Genomic DNA, 20,889 nt, shown 5'->3' with positions numbered 1-20,889 from the left:
TCTGAGTACTGGGGAAATAAGTATTTTTCAGAATCCTGATTTGCAATGGAGGCTGAATCAGTCACCCTCTGTACATTGGCATGACACCTTCAAGTGTGGTGCATCCATCATTAAAATAATAACATTAAAATACAATTGTGTACTTGTACAAGATGTTTGAAAATCAGTATAGTCTTGGTGTGTGATGTTTGATATTAAAGTTGTACTATTTGACACAATAAAGAAATTACTTCATCAAAATGTCACTTGTACAACTGAACCACCTGTTGGCGTAGAATTAACTTACAGACAAAAGCCAAGAATCATGTAATAATTATACAGTGATAATAGGGAAAAGCGATATTAGAATCATAGTAATCCCAGGATCCTAGTTTTTTATTATTTAATAAAATGCAATTCTGGGATTTTGAGACTGGGAACAAAATCCTGTGTTTTCCAGATTTTCAGATTCTCCTCTTTGTTTTTGCTTTTCCAGCTTGCAATTTTTGAATTTATATACAATATAACATGATTTTTCCATAGCTGCTATTGTGTACTTTCAAAATAATATTTATCCTAGTTTTTGCTTGGGTAATGTTTTCTCTACTGAATATTTTTCTTCACAGCTTTCACTTTTTGCTCTATTTTTTGTTTCGTTCTAGACCATCCATAATTTCTGCAGATGAATGTTACTCATCTTGTAGCAGTATTAATGGGTAATTAGAATAAATGTAACCTAGATTTAAAATGAGAATTCAGTTTTTAAAAATGCTGAATAAACTAGTATCAGCATTTGTAACAATCCCTGTTCTCTCCACCTAGCCCCACAAATACTATTAATCCACACAACTCTCGCCTGCAGAAAATACCTGAGAAAATGTATGCCTTGCATTATGTCCTGATGGACTACTGAATGCTCCTACCTTCAGTTAAAGATTTTTTTTTTTAATTCCTTTAAATCACCCATATCTAGTTCTGAAGTCTTTTTATCTTAACTTTGTTAAAACCATTGACAGCAGGGCCAGATTCAGACTGGTGAGTTAATATACACTGGAAAATTTCTTTTGTCATTTTACCATACTGTGACACTAATCTGGTTCCTTAAACAGTAACTTTTAACATAGTATTTTACAATTGTCTTGATTTTAGGTACTTACTACAACCAAGAGAAAATGGAAACAAATCCTCTAAAACTGATGATCTGGGATCACTTAGACTAAATGTTTGTTATACTGAAGACTATGTACTTCCATCTGAGTACTATGTTTCTTTAAGAAATTTGCTGCTAAAATCACCAAATGTTCAGGTACTTCTTTTTGTTTTAGAAGAAACAGGTAACAGATCTAGGGCCAGGTTATGACCTTCTGCACATGCAGCTTTATGGGAGTAAGGAGACATGACTCTTCTCCTCCGTAGTATACCTGTACCATGACTGTGTAAGCAGCCAGTGAAGCCACTGTTCCTGCTCCTCCTGGGTGTGCAGCACCTTGACTCCCAACCTGTCCCTACCCTTAGCCCTGGCCAGTACAACAAAGCTGGAAGAGGGCAAAGTAGTCTGTAACAGCTACAAGGCTTTCACTGGTTACTTTCTCCCTGGAGCAAGGGAGGGAAACAGAGACCAGATTTGGACTCCGAGTACCCTAGGACAGATGGTCTAATTTATAAGGCACGGGATTGGGATTTGAGGACCTGGGTTCAATTTGTTGTTCAGCCACAGATTTCCTTTGTGATCCTGGGCAAATCACTTAATCTGACTTGTGCCTCAGCTCCCTATCTATAAAATGGGAATAGCACTTCTCTGCCTTATAGAGGTGTTGAGGATAAAATTGATTAATGATTGTGAAATGCCTAGATGCTACTGTGATGAGGGCTAAAAAAAGAAAGTACCTGGATATGACCCTTGAGCAATGCAACCACATGCTGCCATTTATTCAGAGCTTGGGGCAAAGCTGCAATCTAACCCTTTAGAAATATTATATAATATTGAATAAATGTAGAATTTTTAATAGTGGGTGTCAATGTATTTGAAGGTACTTAAGCAACTCTGAGCAGATAGTATCTATTTTCAATAAGATTCTTTTGTAGACTTGTAATTGGCCTAGTGCTAAGTTTTCTTACAAAACCGGTGGTATCTGCAGTCTTGCTGAGAGATCTAATCTTTTCCAGGTTGTGTTTAGACTGTATAAATAGTATGTTAAATTGTTTTTGTCTTGGTTTCACCTTTATTTTTGTTACAGCCGGTCTCTGCTTCTGCTGCCTACATTCTGGGTGAAGTGTGTCGAGATAAATGTGATGCTGTTTTGCCTCTTGTAAGACTATTGCTGCACCACCATAAGATAGTACCATTTGTTACTGCAGTGGCCGAACTAGACTTGAAAGACACTCAGTATGTTTCATCTTTCCATAACTTCATGATAACACGGGGTGTTTTATTTTTAGAGTTTTTTAAATCATTTTATGATCAATTTTTGATAGATGGTCACTATTCATTTCTTCGCTAGTTTAAGTTAACTCTGACTACATATAATCACTTGCCATTGAATATTTCATTGTAACATCGCTTGATAATACTGTTCTAGCTGAGGATCAGAATTCCCATAGAGCCCTGTTTTACATGGGTTGGTTTGGCTGTAGTTTTTTCTTTGAGCTGTTACATAACTAAACATGACATACTAGAACAGTGTCGAACAGTAAATGGGGTTTGTTTTGTTTTTTGTTTCTAAGAATCAGTTTGACCATTTTCTGTAAATTTTATAGGTCATTAGTCTGCAATTTGGATTTTGTTTTCAAAGATTTATGCCCAAATCTTGCTTCTGTATGAGCTGAAAAGCCACATGGATACTGTTTTGTTGAATAAGTGTAGCAATCATGTGCATGTGGAGTTCACACTCTTCTATGCATCTTGAAAACTGCACCATGGAAGTTTAAACCACCCACTTCTGGTGGCATGGGGTCTGACACAGAGAGAGCCAACAATAGGGACTATTCGTATGCAGTTACATATATCCAGTGGTCAGTCCACTGCACCCATATTTTAGGACAGGGGACATTAAGTAACAGACACTGCAATAGCCCCCCAGAGAATACAGGAGTGGCCACTGAGGTGCTGTTATGTGCTGTGGAGCTGGGAAAGGAATAGATTCTATTACCACAGAGGTCACCTCTGAAAAGTGTACTTATTCCAGTTTTGTGTAGGGTGAGAAAATCTGGCTGCTGACAGAATTCAAATTGTATTATTTTTTCTAATTTCAACGATTTGTAGTGATTTATCTTTTTAACTTCTTTTTACAGTTGCTGGAAATTAAGGGGGTTAGGGTTAGGGCAGCACTGATGGTAGGCCTGTAGGGGGTTCTCCACACTGACAGCAAGGCTATAAGGGGCTCCCTGCACGACCAAAGGACCCAAGACACTCGGGCACAAGGTGCAGGGAAAGCTGCAGTCCTGGTCCTGCAGAGCAGAGATCTCTGGCCAGGATTATAAGGATGACAACAAGCTGCTGGCTGCAGGGTGCTGCTGAACAGTTCATGTTCAGGGATGACTCCCACATTCCTGCTGTGAGCAAAGGACAGGATGAGCCCCCGGCTGCGGGAAAGGTCTCCCTGCTGCTGAATGGATCTAGCCCATCCTCCTTGTGGCGCTGGCTGGGATTCTGTGCTCCGCCCTGCAGGACTGCAACCTTCCCCCTACCTTGTGTCTGCAGGTTTCAGGTGTTACCAGCCCTGTGGCTGTGCGGGGAGCCCTCTGCAGCTCAGCTGTCGAAGACCCACTCCCATGACAGCAGGGCTGCAGAAGGTTCTCTGACCAATCCGTATGGGCACAAGCTGCGGTGAAGGGTTGGGGGGGCTGCAGGACAACTGTTACCAATGATATTTTATTTTGTCAATTTCTGTGTGTCGGCTGAAATATTTATTGGTAAATGTTAATCATTTGAAATCAAATCTTAAAAAGCTTATCTATATTTTAAGAATCTGGCTGTATTTTAAAACATTAACACTTTTAAAAGTGTAATTCTCATATAACTTACGCAACGTTTTTAGTGTGCACATATTTTTCTATCATAATTGATCATTGTAATTTAAAACGGGTTAGGTTGGATTTATCAAACTAGAGCCACCTCTTTTACAACTCAATATATAGCTAGTTTACATTTTATATTCAACAGCTACATCCAAAGCACAGCCTTAAGTGAAATATTTATTGGCTGAAGAGTACTAAATCTATACTTTAGTAGCATATTCTTTAGCTATGTGTTCATTGTTTTGGAATTTTCTCCGGATGTGTGTTTCTCACAAGCTGCATAGAGGTCTTTCTTTATTTTAGAGTGTCCTAAACTGTACATTTTTAAATTTTTATGTTGATGATAATTTGAATGAGTGCAGTAATGGGACTAGTTTTTATTGTGTGGGTGAGGGGTGGGGTTATTGCTTCTTCTTTGTCTGTACCTCAGTGTTCTCGGATACCAAATGTTTAAACCAGAAATTGCCCACTGAGATTAAATATATTAAGTGTTTTCTAACACCTATCTAAACACGTATTTATATAGTAGAAGCATTAGAGATGACGGCTATTTAATGCTAATGTTCCTTAGATATATTGCCTTTTTAGTTTAAATGCTTTAATCTCTTTTTTGTTACAGAGAAGTAAACACAATCTTCAGAGGAAACACCTTAGCTACTCGATGTCTAGATGAGATGATGAAAATAGTGGGAAAGCACTACCTAAAAGTTACTTTAAAGCCAGTCCTAGATGAGGTATGGGGCTCTTATTGCAGATATTTGCAGTAGTATGATGAGACTCTTTGTGATACCATTTCCCATCAATACGTACTTTCCTATAGCTTTTTTGTATAGAGATTATACTAAGTTCTTGGATATTATAGTAGCATGTGCCCCAGGTTATGGTTTTTTAGCATATATAGTATATTTTAATCTATATACCAAGTATTATGAGCGAAGTTGCTTGTCCAAGGCTGTCGTTTCACACCCCACAGACACTCCTTGAGACATTCTTCCAGGCAGTCAGAATTTCAGCAAGAACAGAATAAGAGCAATGGTTGTTGCACAACCCTCTAACCGGGTTCAGTGATTCTAATGGTGGGCACCGTGGAATAGGGAGGTCCATCATGGCAGAGTAGTCCTTTGCCCTAAAAGCACAGTGACTGGCCCTTGTCTGGACACACGAGAATGGGGTAGGCTCCTTGCATGCTGCCCCCGCCTTCTGGAACATGGAGACAGTATTTATTTATTATTTTGCCCTTCAGGTCTTGGACTTGTTTTTTTAGCTGATTTATTTCATATCTGAATATGTTGGAAAAAATGGTATAGTAAACAGGTTAATCTTTGTGCTTTTTGTCACTTAAAAAAATTAACTGAAAAGCTTTAATTTGTATTGTTTCAGATATGCGAGTCCCCTAAACCCTGTGAAATTGATCCCATCAAATTAAAAGAAGGTGATAACGTAGAAGTTCACAAAGTAAGTGTCCTAATTTATTTATTTCCACCCTAATGAATTTCCTAATTCGTATCTAAGTTTGATACAGCTGTATAGAAGATCAGTTTCATTTTAGCACTAGCAAAGCTGTAACATGCTCTGTTTCTGGTATTGGTATTATTCCCTTGTGACCTTTGTTTCTGCACTGTTACTAGTACTAAAGTGTATTGTCTTGTATTTTTTTGTTTGTCGCATCAGCAGAGGACCCCCTATTGGTTGCTCTCCATTTCAGCCGTTACCTATCTTTCAAGTTTCACATGCGTACTGATTGATGACCTTCCCCCAGCTGAATTCTTTTCAGTACAGCAGATGATATATTGATTGCTTCTGCTGTTAACTTTGCTTAAAACTTCATTCAGTGAACTCTTCACTTGCCAGTGTTACGATTAAGCCATACCACTTGGTGACATCCGCTGAAAGCAATTGCATCAGCAAAGAATTAAATAACTCTATGGCGAGGACTGTTGGGAAGTTATCCATCTTGGCATCAGGCCTCTGTATTGCTGAAAGGCAGTTCAATGTGTGCTTATATATATATATATATCCTTGTCCTGTATTGCAAGAAACCAGCAATGCACTTTCCAGTGGCCTTCTAATTCTGAAATTCAGTGAGGATTACCAAATTACTTCTTAACAGTAACAACTTGTTGTGTACTAGAATTACGTAGTTGAAGAGGTCACCTTTATTTATGAATGGGCAATGTGTCATATGTATCATGCTGTCTGTAGGAATAAAAAAGTGCTCTGTTGTATTTAACAGAAACATTAACATTCTGAAAGAATATACCTGTTTTTTATCCTTTTAGGAAAATCTACGTTACTATGTCGATAAAGTATTCAATACAATTGTACAGTCAAGTATAAGTTGCCCTACCTTAATGTGTGATGTGTTCTACTCTTTGAGACACCTGGCTGCCAAAAGATTTCCAAGTAAGTGTGTTTTAAAAAAACTCTTCATTAGAAATTGAGACTTTTTTCATTTAAGCATCTTTTGTGGTCTCCACATGCTGTTTACCAAGAGTGAAATATTTTAAATTGACACTTATTCTCTCTAGTGGTTTTGTAAACAGCTCTTGCTTTTCCTAGACTGTGTTATTTTGTTAACCTGGTAACTGAACATTCTCTGCCTGGCATATTGTAATAAAACAATACTGGACAGCATCAAGAGCTTTAACTGGGTCGGCAGCAGTACTGCTGAAAAGGATCTAGCGGTTATAGTGGATCAAACATTGAATACGAGTCAACAATGTGATGTAGTTGCGAAAAAGGCTAATGTCATTCTGGGGGTATACTCACAGGAGTGCCGTATGTAAGACGTGGAAGTTAATTGTGCCACTGTGCATGGCATCGGTGAGACCTGAGCTGGAGTATTGTGTCCAGGCTTTAGAAGGATGTGGACAAGTTGGAGAGGGCTCAAAGAAGAGCAGCAAAAATTATAAAAGGTTTAGGAAAAAACGGAGCATGTTAATCTTGAAAAAAGAAAACTGAGAGAGGGGGAGGGACCTGATAAATCTTCAGATATCTTAAGGGCTATTGTAAAGGGACGGTGATCAATTGTTCTCCATGTCCACTGAAGGTGGAAGAAGCAGTAATGGGCTTAATCTGCAGCAAGGGAGATTTAGGTTAGATATTAGGAAAGCACTTTCTAACTATAAGGATAAGTTAAGCACTGGAATAGGTTACCAAGGGAGTTTGTGGAATATCACTCATTGGCGGTTTTAAAGAACAGCTTAGACAAACATCTGTCAGAGATGTTCTAGGTACATTTGGTTCTGCTTCAGCATGGGGGGATAGACTTGATGACTGTTGGAGGTCCCTTCCAGCCCTACCTTTCTCTCTGATTCTCTGATTTCTCGATGCACCAAAGCAGCAGAGCTGAGTGTTGCAAGACAGTAGCAACATGTGGATAAAAATTTCAAGGGACCACCAGAAAAGATACCTGCAGAAATGCAGAAGCAATACTGAAGGCATTTTAATAGTCAAATAACTGCTGTAAAAAAGCACATCATGCTGTAAAGCTGAAGCTAAATTTACTTTTACTTATATGTAAAATACAGCTACTCCAACATATATTAGTGCCAGCTGCAGTTCCATAGTTAAGGTAGTATTGAGTATTTTGCGTTTAATGTAGGGATTCAAATAGTTTGTTACATATAAAGAATCCAGTGGACCCTATCCAAAATTAAAGTACTTATTCTTTGAGTACAGAATGAATTTTCTGAGAATTTAATTAGGTTAATTGGTTTTGATTGAACTTTCCTTTAAAAAAAAATGGATCCGTTAAGAAATTTAACACCCTGTGTCAGATCGCTCTCTGTCCAAATGACCTTAATACTGGAATAAAACAGACTATTAGAACTTTCTGTATAGATAAAAATCAGTGACATCTCATGCATTGCTACAGGTGAAGACCATTTATCCTAACAAAGAGGTTTGTGTCATTATTCATAACTGAAAGTTGTTTCTTCAGCAGAGGCTGACAAATATTCTACAGAGAATTCAGTGGAGAACTGCTCTCTTTCAAAAAGGCTGTTCTCTCCTGCTATTGTCAAAGACTCTGAGGACACGGATGCTCTCAGTTTAAGATAGTATTTTCAAAATGGCCGCTGTCTCACATTGTTCCCAGTGTCAGTGAAACCAGGCTGTCCTCAGTGAAGACCATGGTCCCACTATAATGTTAAGCATAAAACAGTAAAAACATCAGAGATTGTAAATATCCCCAAAACTTGTAAATGTAATGTTAAGGTTAAATCTAAACATGTTAAGGTATGGAAATAAATAGTTATGGCACTAAGCATCCTTGATACCACCCACTGGTGAGGAAAAAATGGTGCTTAGTGAGAAATGAGTTTCTCTCTTAATCAGTTTTATCTAATCTGAGACTAGAAAACTCATGTACTAATCATAATTATATGGCTTCATGGTTTATATGATGATATTACAGGGTGGAGTTAAGGTTGTTTGGATGTCTTAACTACATTTGCATATCTTAAAAGAAATCCAAACATGGTAGATTTAACCTTAACTCTGAATATACTAGTATACTAGGCTAGCCCTAGTGTAGATGGGTCATCAGCTGCCACAAGCATTTTTAACTCTGGAAATTAGACATGCTCAGAGCAGGGTCTAATCAGTATGGTATGTGACATCATCTGTGGCAGCTGTGTTGCTAACCCTGGTGGAATTAAGCCCGTGTTAGCAATAATGGAATATTTTCTGCTCATCATTGCCTCCTTTTCATTTCATGCGCCTCATTAGTTCTATAGAAAAATAGTTCTCTTCCCTATTGATGCTGTCTCTCTACATTTTTTATTTTGACTGTCTTCGCTATTTCCTTGTTAAGCTTAGTTTGTTACATTTCATGGTTTTTCTCTGCAGATGACCCTCATGTACAGTATTCTGCAGTGAGCAGCTTTGTGTTTCTTCGTTTCTTTGCTGTCGCTGTAGTCTCACCTCATACTTTTCATTTACGACCTCATCATCCAGTAAGTTTTTTGTAAATTTTTTGTATCACTTTTACTCATAATCTGCAGATCTCTTTATATAGAAAGATGTATAGAAATAAGCTTCTCTCACTGACTGTACTCTGCAATTCAAAAAGAAAATCAGGATACTCATTTTCTGTAGGTTGGGCTTTTACTTTCATACCTGGCTAAATGAAACTGTGGCTGTGCAGCTTTGTGGGAGGCATTGGCTAATAATTTATAGTGGGAGCTCTTAAATGGGATGGCGCTGCTTTTACTGGAGGATATGTTTCGGGGTGTAGTAGAGGAAGGTGCTGCTCTTTGTGGAGATGAAATCTTAGGGGGACACTTTTTTTTTTCCTCCCCCAAAGGCAGAAATGGCAGTTATGAACCTCCGTTCCATTGATTTCCTTCCCCATTCCTGTATGGAGTTAGGCTTCTAAATGTCATTTGTGCCTTTGAAAATCTCCCTCCTCTCTCCAGTCTCTCAAATAGAAGTTACAGGAAGAAATGCTTTCTGTGATGGTATTGGGTAGCTCTGATTTATGCACTCATGTGGTCTTTACTCTCCTGTGTTGCCAGATGTTGAACATAATAGCAAAAATTGTACATATTCCATTCATATAATCTAGTAACCATATTATAACTGGAATATGGAACATAGCCATCTGAATTTTTGTACATAAATAGTTAGTCTAAATTTTACATTGAAAAATGTCAAAACATAGGAATAAGCTTTTGAATTACTGCTTACATATAAAGGAGAACATAACTCTTTGAAATCTCCCCCAAGACTAATTGATATTTAATAATTTCATACATATATTATCCATGCTCTTGGTGTTTTCAGAAGAAAAATTTACTTAAATAAATTTAGCCATTAGTGCAAAGACATTATGCAGAGATAGGCAAAGTGACAGTAAATGAATCCCATATGGTATAGAGACCTATCAATAGAATTAATACTTGGAGTTGTAAAGGGACAAAGAAAGTAGATTTCCCAAGGCCACAGCTGGACTCGTATGTTAAAATGTGCAAGCTGGAAAGCAGTAAATTGTCAAACTGGTTAAATTTTTATTTGGAAAACAAAATAATAGCAGTGTGCACGTGACAAGCCATTAAGAAAAATCACATGTAAATATTCAAGAGTGTGTGTGTTTTGTGGCAACCTACCCAACTTCTTGTTGGCTACTGTGACACAGTGCAGCATTGACGCCACCTGTTTCCCTCTTAGTCCCAGCAATAGGCCTGTTTGGGGAGGCTATGTAAAGTAAAATTCTCTAGTCCAAAGAAAACGGGAAAAAAAAATGGCCTTTTGCCCCAACTTGGCTACCCATCTACCTGCTGCCTCACAGAGTGTTGAGCCTCTAGACTTTCTCCCTGGAGGCCCAGCTCCTACGTGAGCTGCTGACTGCCAGGGCTTTCTCCAGGAAGTCCTTTCCCCAGTCTGGTTCTTCCCTGAGTGGATCCTTGGTCATAGTCTGTCTCCACTCCATCTGCCTGGGGTTGACCTTTTCCCAGGCCTACCACAATAGAGGCCCGCTCAGACCTAGCTGGACCCAAGCCTCAGAGGGTTGAGTAGTTTTCCAAACTGACCCAACACCAAACCTGAGTCAGCACCACCACTACCCTTCTGCACTTGAGGTTGGCACGGCAGCAGCTGCATGTGCAGGCAATTGCGTGCCCTTGCCCTGCTCCTACTATCTGCCACCCCTGGTACACTGTGTGAAGTGAAGGGCTGTGACTCCTTGGCAGACTTACTCTGCAGCACACTCAACACAGAGGTGGTGGTGGCTGACCCGAGCAGGTCAGGCTGCTGCTGCGCCAAGCACCTGGGTAGGAGGAGGAGAGCCAACCCAAGCACAAGAGGGTCTGGTTATTTTCCTACCTGACGCTTGTAATCAGATCCCATCTGGTTTGGGTCATGCTGCAGGACTCTTTCACACAGAAGCCTCCTCCCCTGCTACTCTCTCCCTTCAGTCATAGGGATGTTGCTCATCAGTCACAGGCAAGGCTGAGCCTTGCTCCCCTTAAAGAGACAGCCAGCCTGTGACAGTATACATATATTTATATAATATAAATATGCCTTGAAGTTTAAAAAACAATTGGGATTGAGCCATAAAAACTCTCCATTTCTGACATTTATCAGCAACGATAAATTATGAATAGCATCTCTCACAGATGGGTACAGTTGTATTTGACTGAGTTTTTCAGGTTTTCTCAGAAGTACCAAACAGTGTTGTAAAGCCGTGTTAGCTTGTTACTAGAGCTGGTTGAAAACTTTCTACCTAAACCATTTTTTCAACAGAAAATTGGGGTTTGAGCTAAACTTTTTTGGCTTTCTGTGGAAAATTCCATTTTTACCACAAACCAAAAGAAAAATTTTGATTTTTAAAAAAACTGTATGTTTTGAATTTTTCAACAAAAAGTTGAAATTTTCTAGGGGAATACCCATTTTCCCACGAGTATGTTGAGAGGAGAAAAGAAAAAAAAATTGCAAAAATCCTAAAAATCAATGAACATTGAAACATACAAAAAAAAATCCTACCAAAACAAAATGTTACTTTGCACACACACAGTTCTCTTCTTTTGGGAGGAATAACACCTGACAAGTTGTTAGTTTAATGCACTATGGGAAGGCATTCAGATACTACAGTGATGGGAGCAATATATGAACCTGTATATAAGATGTTTAAATTTTCTCATGAGAATTTACATTATTTTCTAGCTAGAAATAATGTGTGACAAATCAAGTAAGATGGCCATTTTGCCAAATCTCTATTTTGAAATCCAGCTTTTGTATTGAGTTGCCTAAAAATGTAAAGGGAATCTTCAATTTGTTTCCTAAAATTATTTATTTTAGGATGCACAAACTTCTAGAACGTTAACTCTTATATCAAAAACTATCCAAACTTTGGGGAGCTGGGGAAGTTTGTCCAAAAGCAAGCTTGTAAGTATATTAACATTCTTACGCTGATGTATTTGTTTCACGGATCTTCTTGTTAGACATCAATTTATACACTTATCTTCTCTTTTAGTCAAGTTTCAAGGAGACATTTATGTGTGAGTTTTTCAAAACGTTTCAAGAAGAAAAGTTTACAGAAGCTGTTCAAAAGGTACCTACTATGTAAACAATATTTGGCTTTTTAATGCCTTTGAGAGTAGGCCAGGCTTAATAAAATGCCTATGATTTAAGATGTTTCCTTGCAATCCTCTTTTTTAGAAATCCAAATATTCTTATGTACAATCTGTTTTTAATAAACCATAGACGTGAAAAAACTGCCAAAGCAAATTTTTGGAGCTATAATCCAGCTCTCCATCTTGGCTGGAAATGACTAAGATGAGGCTTGAACAATATAAAATATTTAGATATTTAAAATAAGTATATTATAGAATGTTTATATATGAAAATTGTACTGAATTTAAGCTTAAAGATCTTAGTTTCTTAAATATCTCTGGATGATCTCTGAATTGATATAGTCTAATAGGGTATGTATCTTAAACTATTATATTGATATTACTTCATCCAGAGGTTTGTTATGAATGGTCTTATTACTGAAAACACTAGATATAAAAATACATCTCTATTCAATGCATAGATATTTGCCTCTTTGCTATATTTAAATGGAGAGCAGCTCTGAACTTTAACTGTATGGATGTTAGAGCACTTAGAACAGTTGAGCTTTCATCAGATTGCTTTGAAATTTGGTATGCCTCCATGTGGGCACAGGGTATGGTTGGTGATCGAAATATGGGGCTATTTGACCAAGAGGTTACTGAGATACAAGCCCTGAAGAAGGGGGGGGAAACCAAGGTTCAGATACTCTAGTGTTCCCGATCAAAGTGCCTGGCGCACAACAGTCCTTTGGGGGAAATCACATGAAAACATTATTTCAAAAAGGGGTTGCTTCTTCAGTTAGGCGTGGTAAGGCACACTCACCTATTTGTGCACCTAATAGATTACAGTGTGCATGTGCAGAGAGCCTATCTGGGAAACTATATCTACACCACAGGTCATGAGTGGCTCTAAGAATATATTATGGTCATCGAGTCCATGCACCACCCCAGGAACTGAGTGTTTGAATCCAATTTGGGGTAAAAATCTGAAGTTTAAAAAAAAAAAAAAAAAGCGGGCATTTCTGCCTCTATCAAAGTGTTGTTTTTATTTTGGAGAAATGTATTCTGAATACAGCGGAATAGTCAGAAGAGGCTTAAATATGCCTTGCGGGAGTGTAGGGTGGCTTAGTGATCCAAATGTCAGGTCATTTGAGCAAGGGGTTGTCGAGATACAGCCTGCTGGGGGAAAAAGTCAGCATGTCCTTAAATTCATAGATTCTAGCAACTTTGAAGTTTGAAACTCACCTGGGGTGGAAATCTGAGAATGAACTATAAAGATTTGGGAAAAATATGGTTCTATCAAGGGTTCGTGTGTTTTTTTGTTTTTCAAAGCATGACCATTATCCCCATTTCACTATAGCAAAATATACAGAGGTGGGAGGAGAGGAGAATTTAGGAATCACATAGAACTGTGTGGCCTAGTGGAAAGACCATGAGATTGGGACTGTTCCCAGCTCTGCCACTGACCTGCTGAGTGACCTTGGGCAAGTCACTTCATCTCTCTCTGAGCCTTGGTTTCCCATCTGTAAAACAGAGATAATGAAATGTCTTTGAGATCTACTGATGAAAAGCACTATATAATAGCTAGTTCTTCTGATTTATTAAGTAGCCACAGTAGCATATCAATTACAAACCTAAATGAGAACTACAACTGTTTAAATGACCACTAACCTCTATCAACATACATTTTTCTGTTTAAAAAGCTAGGAAATCAAAAGGCAAAAAAACTTTAGAACAAAGTTTACGCTTGCTCCAGGGAGAGCTTGTGCCCCTCCAGAACATAGAGTTCAGCAAGACTCATATACTCTGGAAAACCAGAAAGTACAAAGTTATGGTAAAAGCCTACACAGCCTTAACTCTGCTCTCTTTGAGCAATGCCCGAATACACCCATCAGGGCTGGCTTTATGACCCGCGGGGCCCAATTGGAATACTCTGCTGCGGTCCAGGGCTTCGGCGGCTGGTGGGGGTCCACTTCAGGTCTTCCACAGCACCGAAGGCCCCTCCACCGCCGAGATGCCACCAAAGACCCTCAGAACGGACCCCCTGCCACTGAAATGCCGCCAAAGACCCCTGGAGCGGGGCCCCCTTAGGAGTGGGCGCGGGGCCCAATTCCAGGGAATTGGGGGAATCAGCATAAAGTCGGCCCTGACACTCACTGCACATGCACTCATGCTTTCTCTCTCTACTGCCTGTGCTTGCCCTGTGATCAAACACTGAGCCTACTACCCTGATAGAATATTACATCTATAAAATTTAACCACTTTACATCCTTTTACAGCCCCTTCATAATTCCACGCAAGACAACACCTAACCTATATTTTCCCATTACCTATCATTAAATCCACAGACTGCTGTCATATCCCTCCTCACCCATGGCAAGAAGACCCCACTGTCCTGCTACTAGTGCAACATGTACAATACTGTATTCAAATTATGTAGACTGCAACCTCTAGTTCTTTGAATTCTGGTCCCCATGTGTGTGTTCCACCAAGGCTGAAACAGGAGAGTTCTAGCAAGTGGTGTCTGCTTGTCCACACCTATGTAGATGCTCTCCTCATGCTCTGTACTGAGGATATAAGGGGCAGCGTGCACCCATGCCTCTCCAGTTCCTTCTTACAGCATGGCCTGAATCAGACTCTTCTACTGTCTGGAACTGATCATCTTCTACGTTCTTGCCTGTGACATATTTAAAAGTTTTATCCTGTTAGTTTTTTCATAGTTAGATAAATAGTTTAAATTCCCTGCCCCAGGTAATCCTCCAATTCCCTCAATGCAGGACTTAAATTATGTCCATCCTTCTGGGTTGCAGCCTCTGCTCCCTCTCCTCTTCATTCAGTGCTGCCTCTGCTGCCTTGGAGAAACTCATATGTCTGCTAAGTACAGTATCTGCCTCTCCTTGCTAGTTGAACGTGGCAGGCACAAGAACTCGTAACTTTGGAAGCCCCTGACAGAACGTGCCATGAGGCTTCAGTTGAATCCAGCCTGTGGTAATCCTCCTGTACGTGGACCTGATACATCAAGGAGTGCGCCTTCTAGCTCAGTGCCTTACTCAGACATGGGAAAGGCTAGGTAACAGTGTCCTTTATTCAAGCCATTCTCATGAGAGTAAGATGTACTATCATAAGCATAAAAGCAGAGTCCCTCCTACACCTTAGAGAAGGGATCCCTCTCTACAGGTTGAGTAGATCTTCGTGACCGTGATCAAAAGGCTCATTGGAGCAATGCTCTTCCACATGGACCTCAGTAGCCATCAAAAGAAAACACTGAGTGTCAAAGGACCCTGAACCATCATTACCAATGATAACACAGTCAAAGGGGGCATCACCAGCAGTACCACCACAGCCCCAGAAGGAACCACCAACTGCTAAGAGTTCCTTTACACAGACACCAGTGGTACAGGGCGATGAGACTCAGCTTCCAGAATCCTACGCCACCGCAGAAAACATTGTCATCCTGCCATACCCACAATCTGCCCCCACCCCCCTGGTTGTTCAGACCTACCCTCATCAGGGAAATCATCTCCCATTCCATCTTCTAGCCATGGCTTCCCAATGCCTGTACCAGTGACACCACTGGCAGAACCAGACCCAGACTTCTCGTCTTCCAGGGTCATCTTCCCCTCCACAAAGGGAGTTCAGTCTGGGCAAAGGTTCAGGAGTCCTCTGTTTTCAGCCTTTCAGCCTTGTTCTAATTGTGGACCTCATCCCTCGGGACCACCACATCCTTCTTTCGATGGATCATTTTGGCCTACTAGGAACTGGTACACATGGCACGCAGAGTCTGTATATCCCATAGGGAATCCCATTACCCCTCTTTGTCCAGGGACCAACTGGAGATTCCTGAACCTACAGTGGAGGAGGAAGACGAGATCCACCAGTACTACTGGACCCAAAGGTATTTCATCTTTCTTGCCTGATGTGACTTCTCTGGATAACCACATACAGTTCCAAGAACTACTACTGAGAGTAGTAGAAGAGCCTCTTAGTGGAGATCCAGGGCTCATAACACAAGCTCTTGAACATTCTACAGCCGTTCTGGTCTCGCCAAATAGCACTCCCAGTCAACAAGGCCATATTAGAACCAACAAGAACTGTATGACAAACACCAGCCACTTGTGCTCCTACCTCTAAGAGGGCAGAAAATCATTACTTTCTCCCAGCTAAGGGAGCAGAGTTCTTCCACCCTGCCTCAATCTCCCTATTTGTCCAAGCAGCCACAGAAAGTTCAGACAGCAACACCCAAAGGCCACCGCTGCTGATAAAAAACATAAGAACAGCCATACTGGGTCACACCAATGGTCCATCTAGCCCAGTGTCCTGTCTTCCAACAGTGGCCAATGCCAAGTGCTTCAAAGGGAATGAACAGAACAGGTAATCATCAAGTGATCCATTCCCTGTCACCTGTTCCCAGCACTGGGCAAACAGGGGCTTGGGACTCTTCAGAGCATGGTTTTGCATCCCTGCCCATCCTGGCTAATAGCCAATGATAGACCTATCCTCCATGAGCTTATCGACTTCTTCTTTTATGAACCCTGTTTAGTCTTGGCCTTCACAACATCCTCTGGCAAGGAGTTCCGCAGGTTGACTGTGCATTGTGTGAAGAAATAGTTCCTTTTGTTTGTTTTAAACCTGCTGCCTATTAATTTGATTGGGTGACCCTTGGTTCATGTGTTATCTGAAGGAGTAGATAATATATCCTTATTCACTTTCTCCATACCAGTCAAGATTTTATAGACCTCCATCGTATTCCCCCCCTTTGTCATCTCTTTTCCAATCTGAAAAGTCCCAGTCTTTTTAATCTCTCCTCATATGGAAGCTTTTTTATACCCTTAATCATTTTAGTGGCCCTTCTCAGTACCTTTTCCAATTCTAATATCTTTTTTGAGACTGGCTGACCAGACCTGCATACAGTATTCAAGGCTATGACTTTTGCCAGGAAGCTCACTGAACTGCATGCTCTAACATCCGAACCACCATATACAATCTTCTTTTTAGATAAGATATAATTATGCCCACAGCCAAGGTTTCTCGGTAAAATAGTATCAAATTTTCACATCAGCCAATCAGTTTACTTACCTGTATTTTCCAAAACTGCACGCAACTGCTAAACATATTGGACGTTAGACAGCACTGGCATTTTACATAGCACCAAAGAGTTTCAGCGACCCACTCTGCTGTTCATGGCTATAACAGACAAAATGAAATGGTCTTCTGGTCTCTTCTCTAAGAATTTCGTCTTAGATAACTTCCTGTATCGGTGTTTGATCTGGCTGGCAATTCTCCACCAGACAAGCTGACAGCTTGCTCCACAAGATCACAAGCAACCTCAGCGGTGTCTTCACTCAGGTCCTATCCAGAAGATTTGTAAAGCAGCTGTTCTAATTTATTCCTCCACCATTCAGTACAGCTACACCTAAAATAGTGAATGCCACTGGAGTGCATGCAGATAATTCCCAGAGGCTATTGCCAGCTCCAGGGTCAGAGTTAAGGTTGCGCAGGCGTTTACCTTACTCTGTTTCCTGCTTTTTCAGAAATTTGAGTTTTGCTGAGCTCGACATTCTGAAAGGCATGAGCTAGCACCTGTCAACTTTAACGTAAAGTTTTTTGCCATTTAACTTTTTAGTATATTTGTATATTACATATACGCATAGGCCAAGATGTTAAAAATGAGCCTAAAATTAGGCTCCTAACTTAATACGTGTCTTAACTTTAAAAAGTACTGAGCAACCAGCAGCTCCTATAGCCTTTTGGAAATCTTGTGTGTAGTTGAGAAATTTCTGTTGTTGTTTTCATGTTACTGACCTTTTAAAACTGAATTCCATACAATTTATCCTTAATTACTCTATTTACCCAAGTATTTGTGCACTGCAATAAATGGTGTTTTTATGAGAGACGCTATGGATTTGGGCAAGTTTTTTTCTTTCCAAACATAACCTATTCTCCTTGTTCTTTTTAGTTTTTAGATGAAGTGTCATCTACTGAAAGTAAAGAGCCCAGTGGCCTGAGTGAACCAGTACATCTAAAAGAAGGGTAATTGAAGTGTAAAGTACCGTCCATTAAACAAATGTTGTTGAGTAAAGAAATAATACCAAAGCAAGGACATTATGCATGTCTATTTTGTATTATTTATACATGGAGACTCTGTATGAATTTTACCCCTATTTAATTACAGCAAATTAGTTTATAAAATGATTATAATTAGAAAAAATTTGTTTACATGTTGCATTGATTATATTTATGAAATTTTGTGAAAATACTCCATTAGATATACATCAGTGATATGTAGTTTGCAGAATTAGTTAACAGCTCTTGTGAAATTTTCATAACTCCCCTTAATGTATTTTAGAAAGCTTATCTTATTTCTTAATATTTTCAGTCTCTCTGATGGAATGTAATCCATGCCCTCTCAGTGGCAGATTTAATAAATGTTAAAATGTGTTTCAGAATCCTATAACCTGCTATTAGAATGACTTCACATGCTCTGCCTCTTGAGCTCTGAGACACCAAATATACCAAAGCAGAAAAATCCTTCCCATAAGTAGAGAGCATATGAGAGTTTTGTTCTTAATGAATCATGGAATATTTGAAAAACGTGGGGCAGAGGTGGCTAATGGTAAAGTAACAAATTTTGTTTGCCCATCAACTTCCTTGAGTTAATCCATTTACAAGCTGTTCCTGGGTAAAAAAAAAAAAATCAGTTTATATCTGGGAAGCAGATTTTTAGCAACGGAATCGTCCTCTGCAGAAAGTAGCTTCTGGCACATGCTTCTTCCTCAGTCTGAGAGTTAAATTGCCAAACTTACTTAATGTGGCAAATAGTATACCTTTTACCCTGCCAAAACATGGGGGAGAACAATGCCTGTTGCCAAAACATACTGAATAGAAATGAGGAGGAGGATAGCTACAACAGACAAGTCACTAAACATGCTGATTCACAAGCCTTTTCAATGCTAGGGAGTTTACCAATTGCTGAAAATAGGTGTCAGCAAAGGATGCAGCTGAAGCAGTGTTGAATGCAATTTGTTCTGGTCTGCATTTGCTGTTGAACATCAGTTCAGTTGCACCTGTTTCCTAAGCTGGACAAAGCTATATCCTCTGAGAAAGGTGGAGAGGAAAGAGAATCTTGTAATTGGATACACATCACCATTTTAGTACAATACAGGTCTCCAGAGGTATGCAAGAGTTCCCTGTCCTGGGTTGGTGCTTCAAACAGGTGAGCACTAGACAATCGAGATCGCATCAAAGTTCTTACCTGCTAAAGAACCTCTTGACTGAGTCACTATAAGAAAGGAAGAAGTGAGGTTTTTTTACCCATGAAAGCTTATGCCCAAGTAAATCTGTTAGTTTTTAAGGTGCCACCGGACTCCTTGTTGTTTTTGTGGATACAGACTAACACGGCTACCTCATGATACTATGAGGGGCAGTCTCAAGATCTATTTTGTGAACCAAAGGCATCTTTAAACCTAGATGTTCTTCGCATGATTGCTCATGTGTATTCCACAGTAGGTGTGCGTGCTTGCCACATGCACTGGTGCCAGAAGTTTTTTCCTTAGCACTATTCATACGGGGGGAGCACCACTGCAACCCCTGGAGTGGCACCTCTATGTCGTGCTATAAGGGGAGCTGCGCATTCCCCCCACCCACCCTCAGTTCCTTCTTGCCACCAGTGAAGGTAGTTGGAACTTCATGCTCCAGCTTTGCTGCAGCTTTCTCTAGTTAGCCCTAGTACAGTTATTCCATTAGTTGAATAGTTTATCAAGTTAATTGAGTAGGCTTGGGGCATGCCCCGTGCCCAGACTTCAAGCCATGCAACTCCTGTCGCAGATCTGTGCCAAGAAGTGACCCTCATGCTCAGTGTTTCTGCTGCTTGGACGAAACTCATGTAAGTGAGGGCTGCAGGATCTGTAGATCATTCAAGCCGCAGACTAAGGAGGAGAGGGACGTCAGGCTTCGCGCTCTCCTGATGGAATCAGCGCTGGCCCCAGCACCTGCCTGGCACCACATCTTTGGTGCATAGTGAAATCCCCTCCACTAGCCAGCACTCCCCCTCCAAGAAGCGGGGGAACACTCAGCTGCTCCAAGAGAAGGAAAGGGGTGAGGCTGGGTCTGAACCGGGCAGCCTGCAATCCCCTTTGAGACCCAGGCCTCCGACTCGCGTTGAGCAGAGCAGCCCGGTCCCATCTGCGCATGCCTCCCCTGCGGTGAGGATGCCATCGACACCAGAGGCCGCGTGTGACATCTTGACCCTCACGGTACCCAGAGCACCGCTGGGGATGGACCCCCGGTCTCGAGGGAAGCCACCGCTGGGAGTACAACAGACCTCGCTGATGTGGCACAGTCCCCACTCTGAGGCCTGCTCACTGCCTTGCTTGACGCAGTCCTCCTGCAGTTTGTGCCAGCCCTCCACTCAGGCTGACCGGCTCGCTGCCTGCACGTGAGCCTTGGGACTTCTCCACACCTCACTACCAGGGACACAGGCACCGGGACAAGTGCTGCCTACACTCTTCCTCGTGTCGCAGCTACCATAGCCGATCCCGGTGCTATCGACACTCCAACTCGAGTTCCTGCTCTGCCAGGCATCGCACTCGGGACTCTCCTCAACGGTTCACCGGCATGTCGTAACTCCGGCCGCCGGGATGAGTACAGGAGCCGCACATCGGACGGGTACTGATCCTCGATGCTGAGGTCCTGGTCACACGGAAGGCACAGTCACAGGCACCGCCACTTTCTCTGCTTCTGTGGTACCGTACGATCAACAGTGACCTCAACATCGGCACTCAGCCACCTGTCACCAAGTCATGTGGCTCAGCTGGAACAAAACGTGCTGCCTGGCCCCCAA

General features: G+C 40.9%; 1 protein-coding gene across 2 annotated transcripts in view; it reads left to right on the top strand.

The window, feature by feature from the left end:
• Nucleotides 1–20,889, top strand: part of RASA2 (RAS p21 protein activator 2) — a 104,351-nt gene that overhangs the window by 69,311 nt on the left and 14,151 nt on the right. For both annotated transcript variants that reach the window (XM_030576133.1, XM_030576134.1), the window contains exons 10-18: nt 1,129–1,285; nt 2,217–2,365; nt 4,616–4,730; nt 5,377–5,451; nt 6,276–6,399; nt 8,848–8,954; nt 11,797–11,883; nt 11,972–12,049; nt 18,007–18,080. In XM_030576133.1, coding sequence (XP_030431993.1) covers nt 1,129–1,285; nt 2,217–2,365; nt 4,616–4,730; nt 5,377–5,451; nt 6,276–6,399; nt 8,848–8,954; nt 11,797–11,883; nt 11,972–12,049; nt 18,007–18,080 — 966 coding nt within the window. The remainder of the gene's footprint in view (nt 1–1,128; nt 1,286–2,216; nt 2,366–4,615; nt 4,731–5,376; nt 5,452–6,275; nt 6,400–8,847; nt 8,955–11,796; nt 11,884–11,971; nt 12,050–18,006; nt 18,081–20,889) is intronic.

This window comes from Gopherus evgoodei, chromosome 9 (assembly GCF_007399415.2).
Source record: "Gopherus evgoodei ecotype Sinaloan lineage chromosome 9, rGopEvg1_v1.p, whole genome shotgun sequence".
NCBI lineage: Eukaryota > Metazoa > Chordata > Testudines > Testudinidae > Gopherus > Gopherus evgoodei.
The sequence above is the reverse complement of the archived record's forward strand: the minus strand, read 5'-3'. Positions and strand labels throughout refer to the sequence as shown.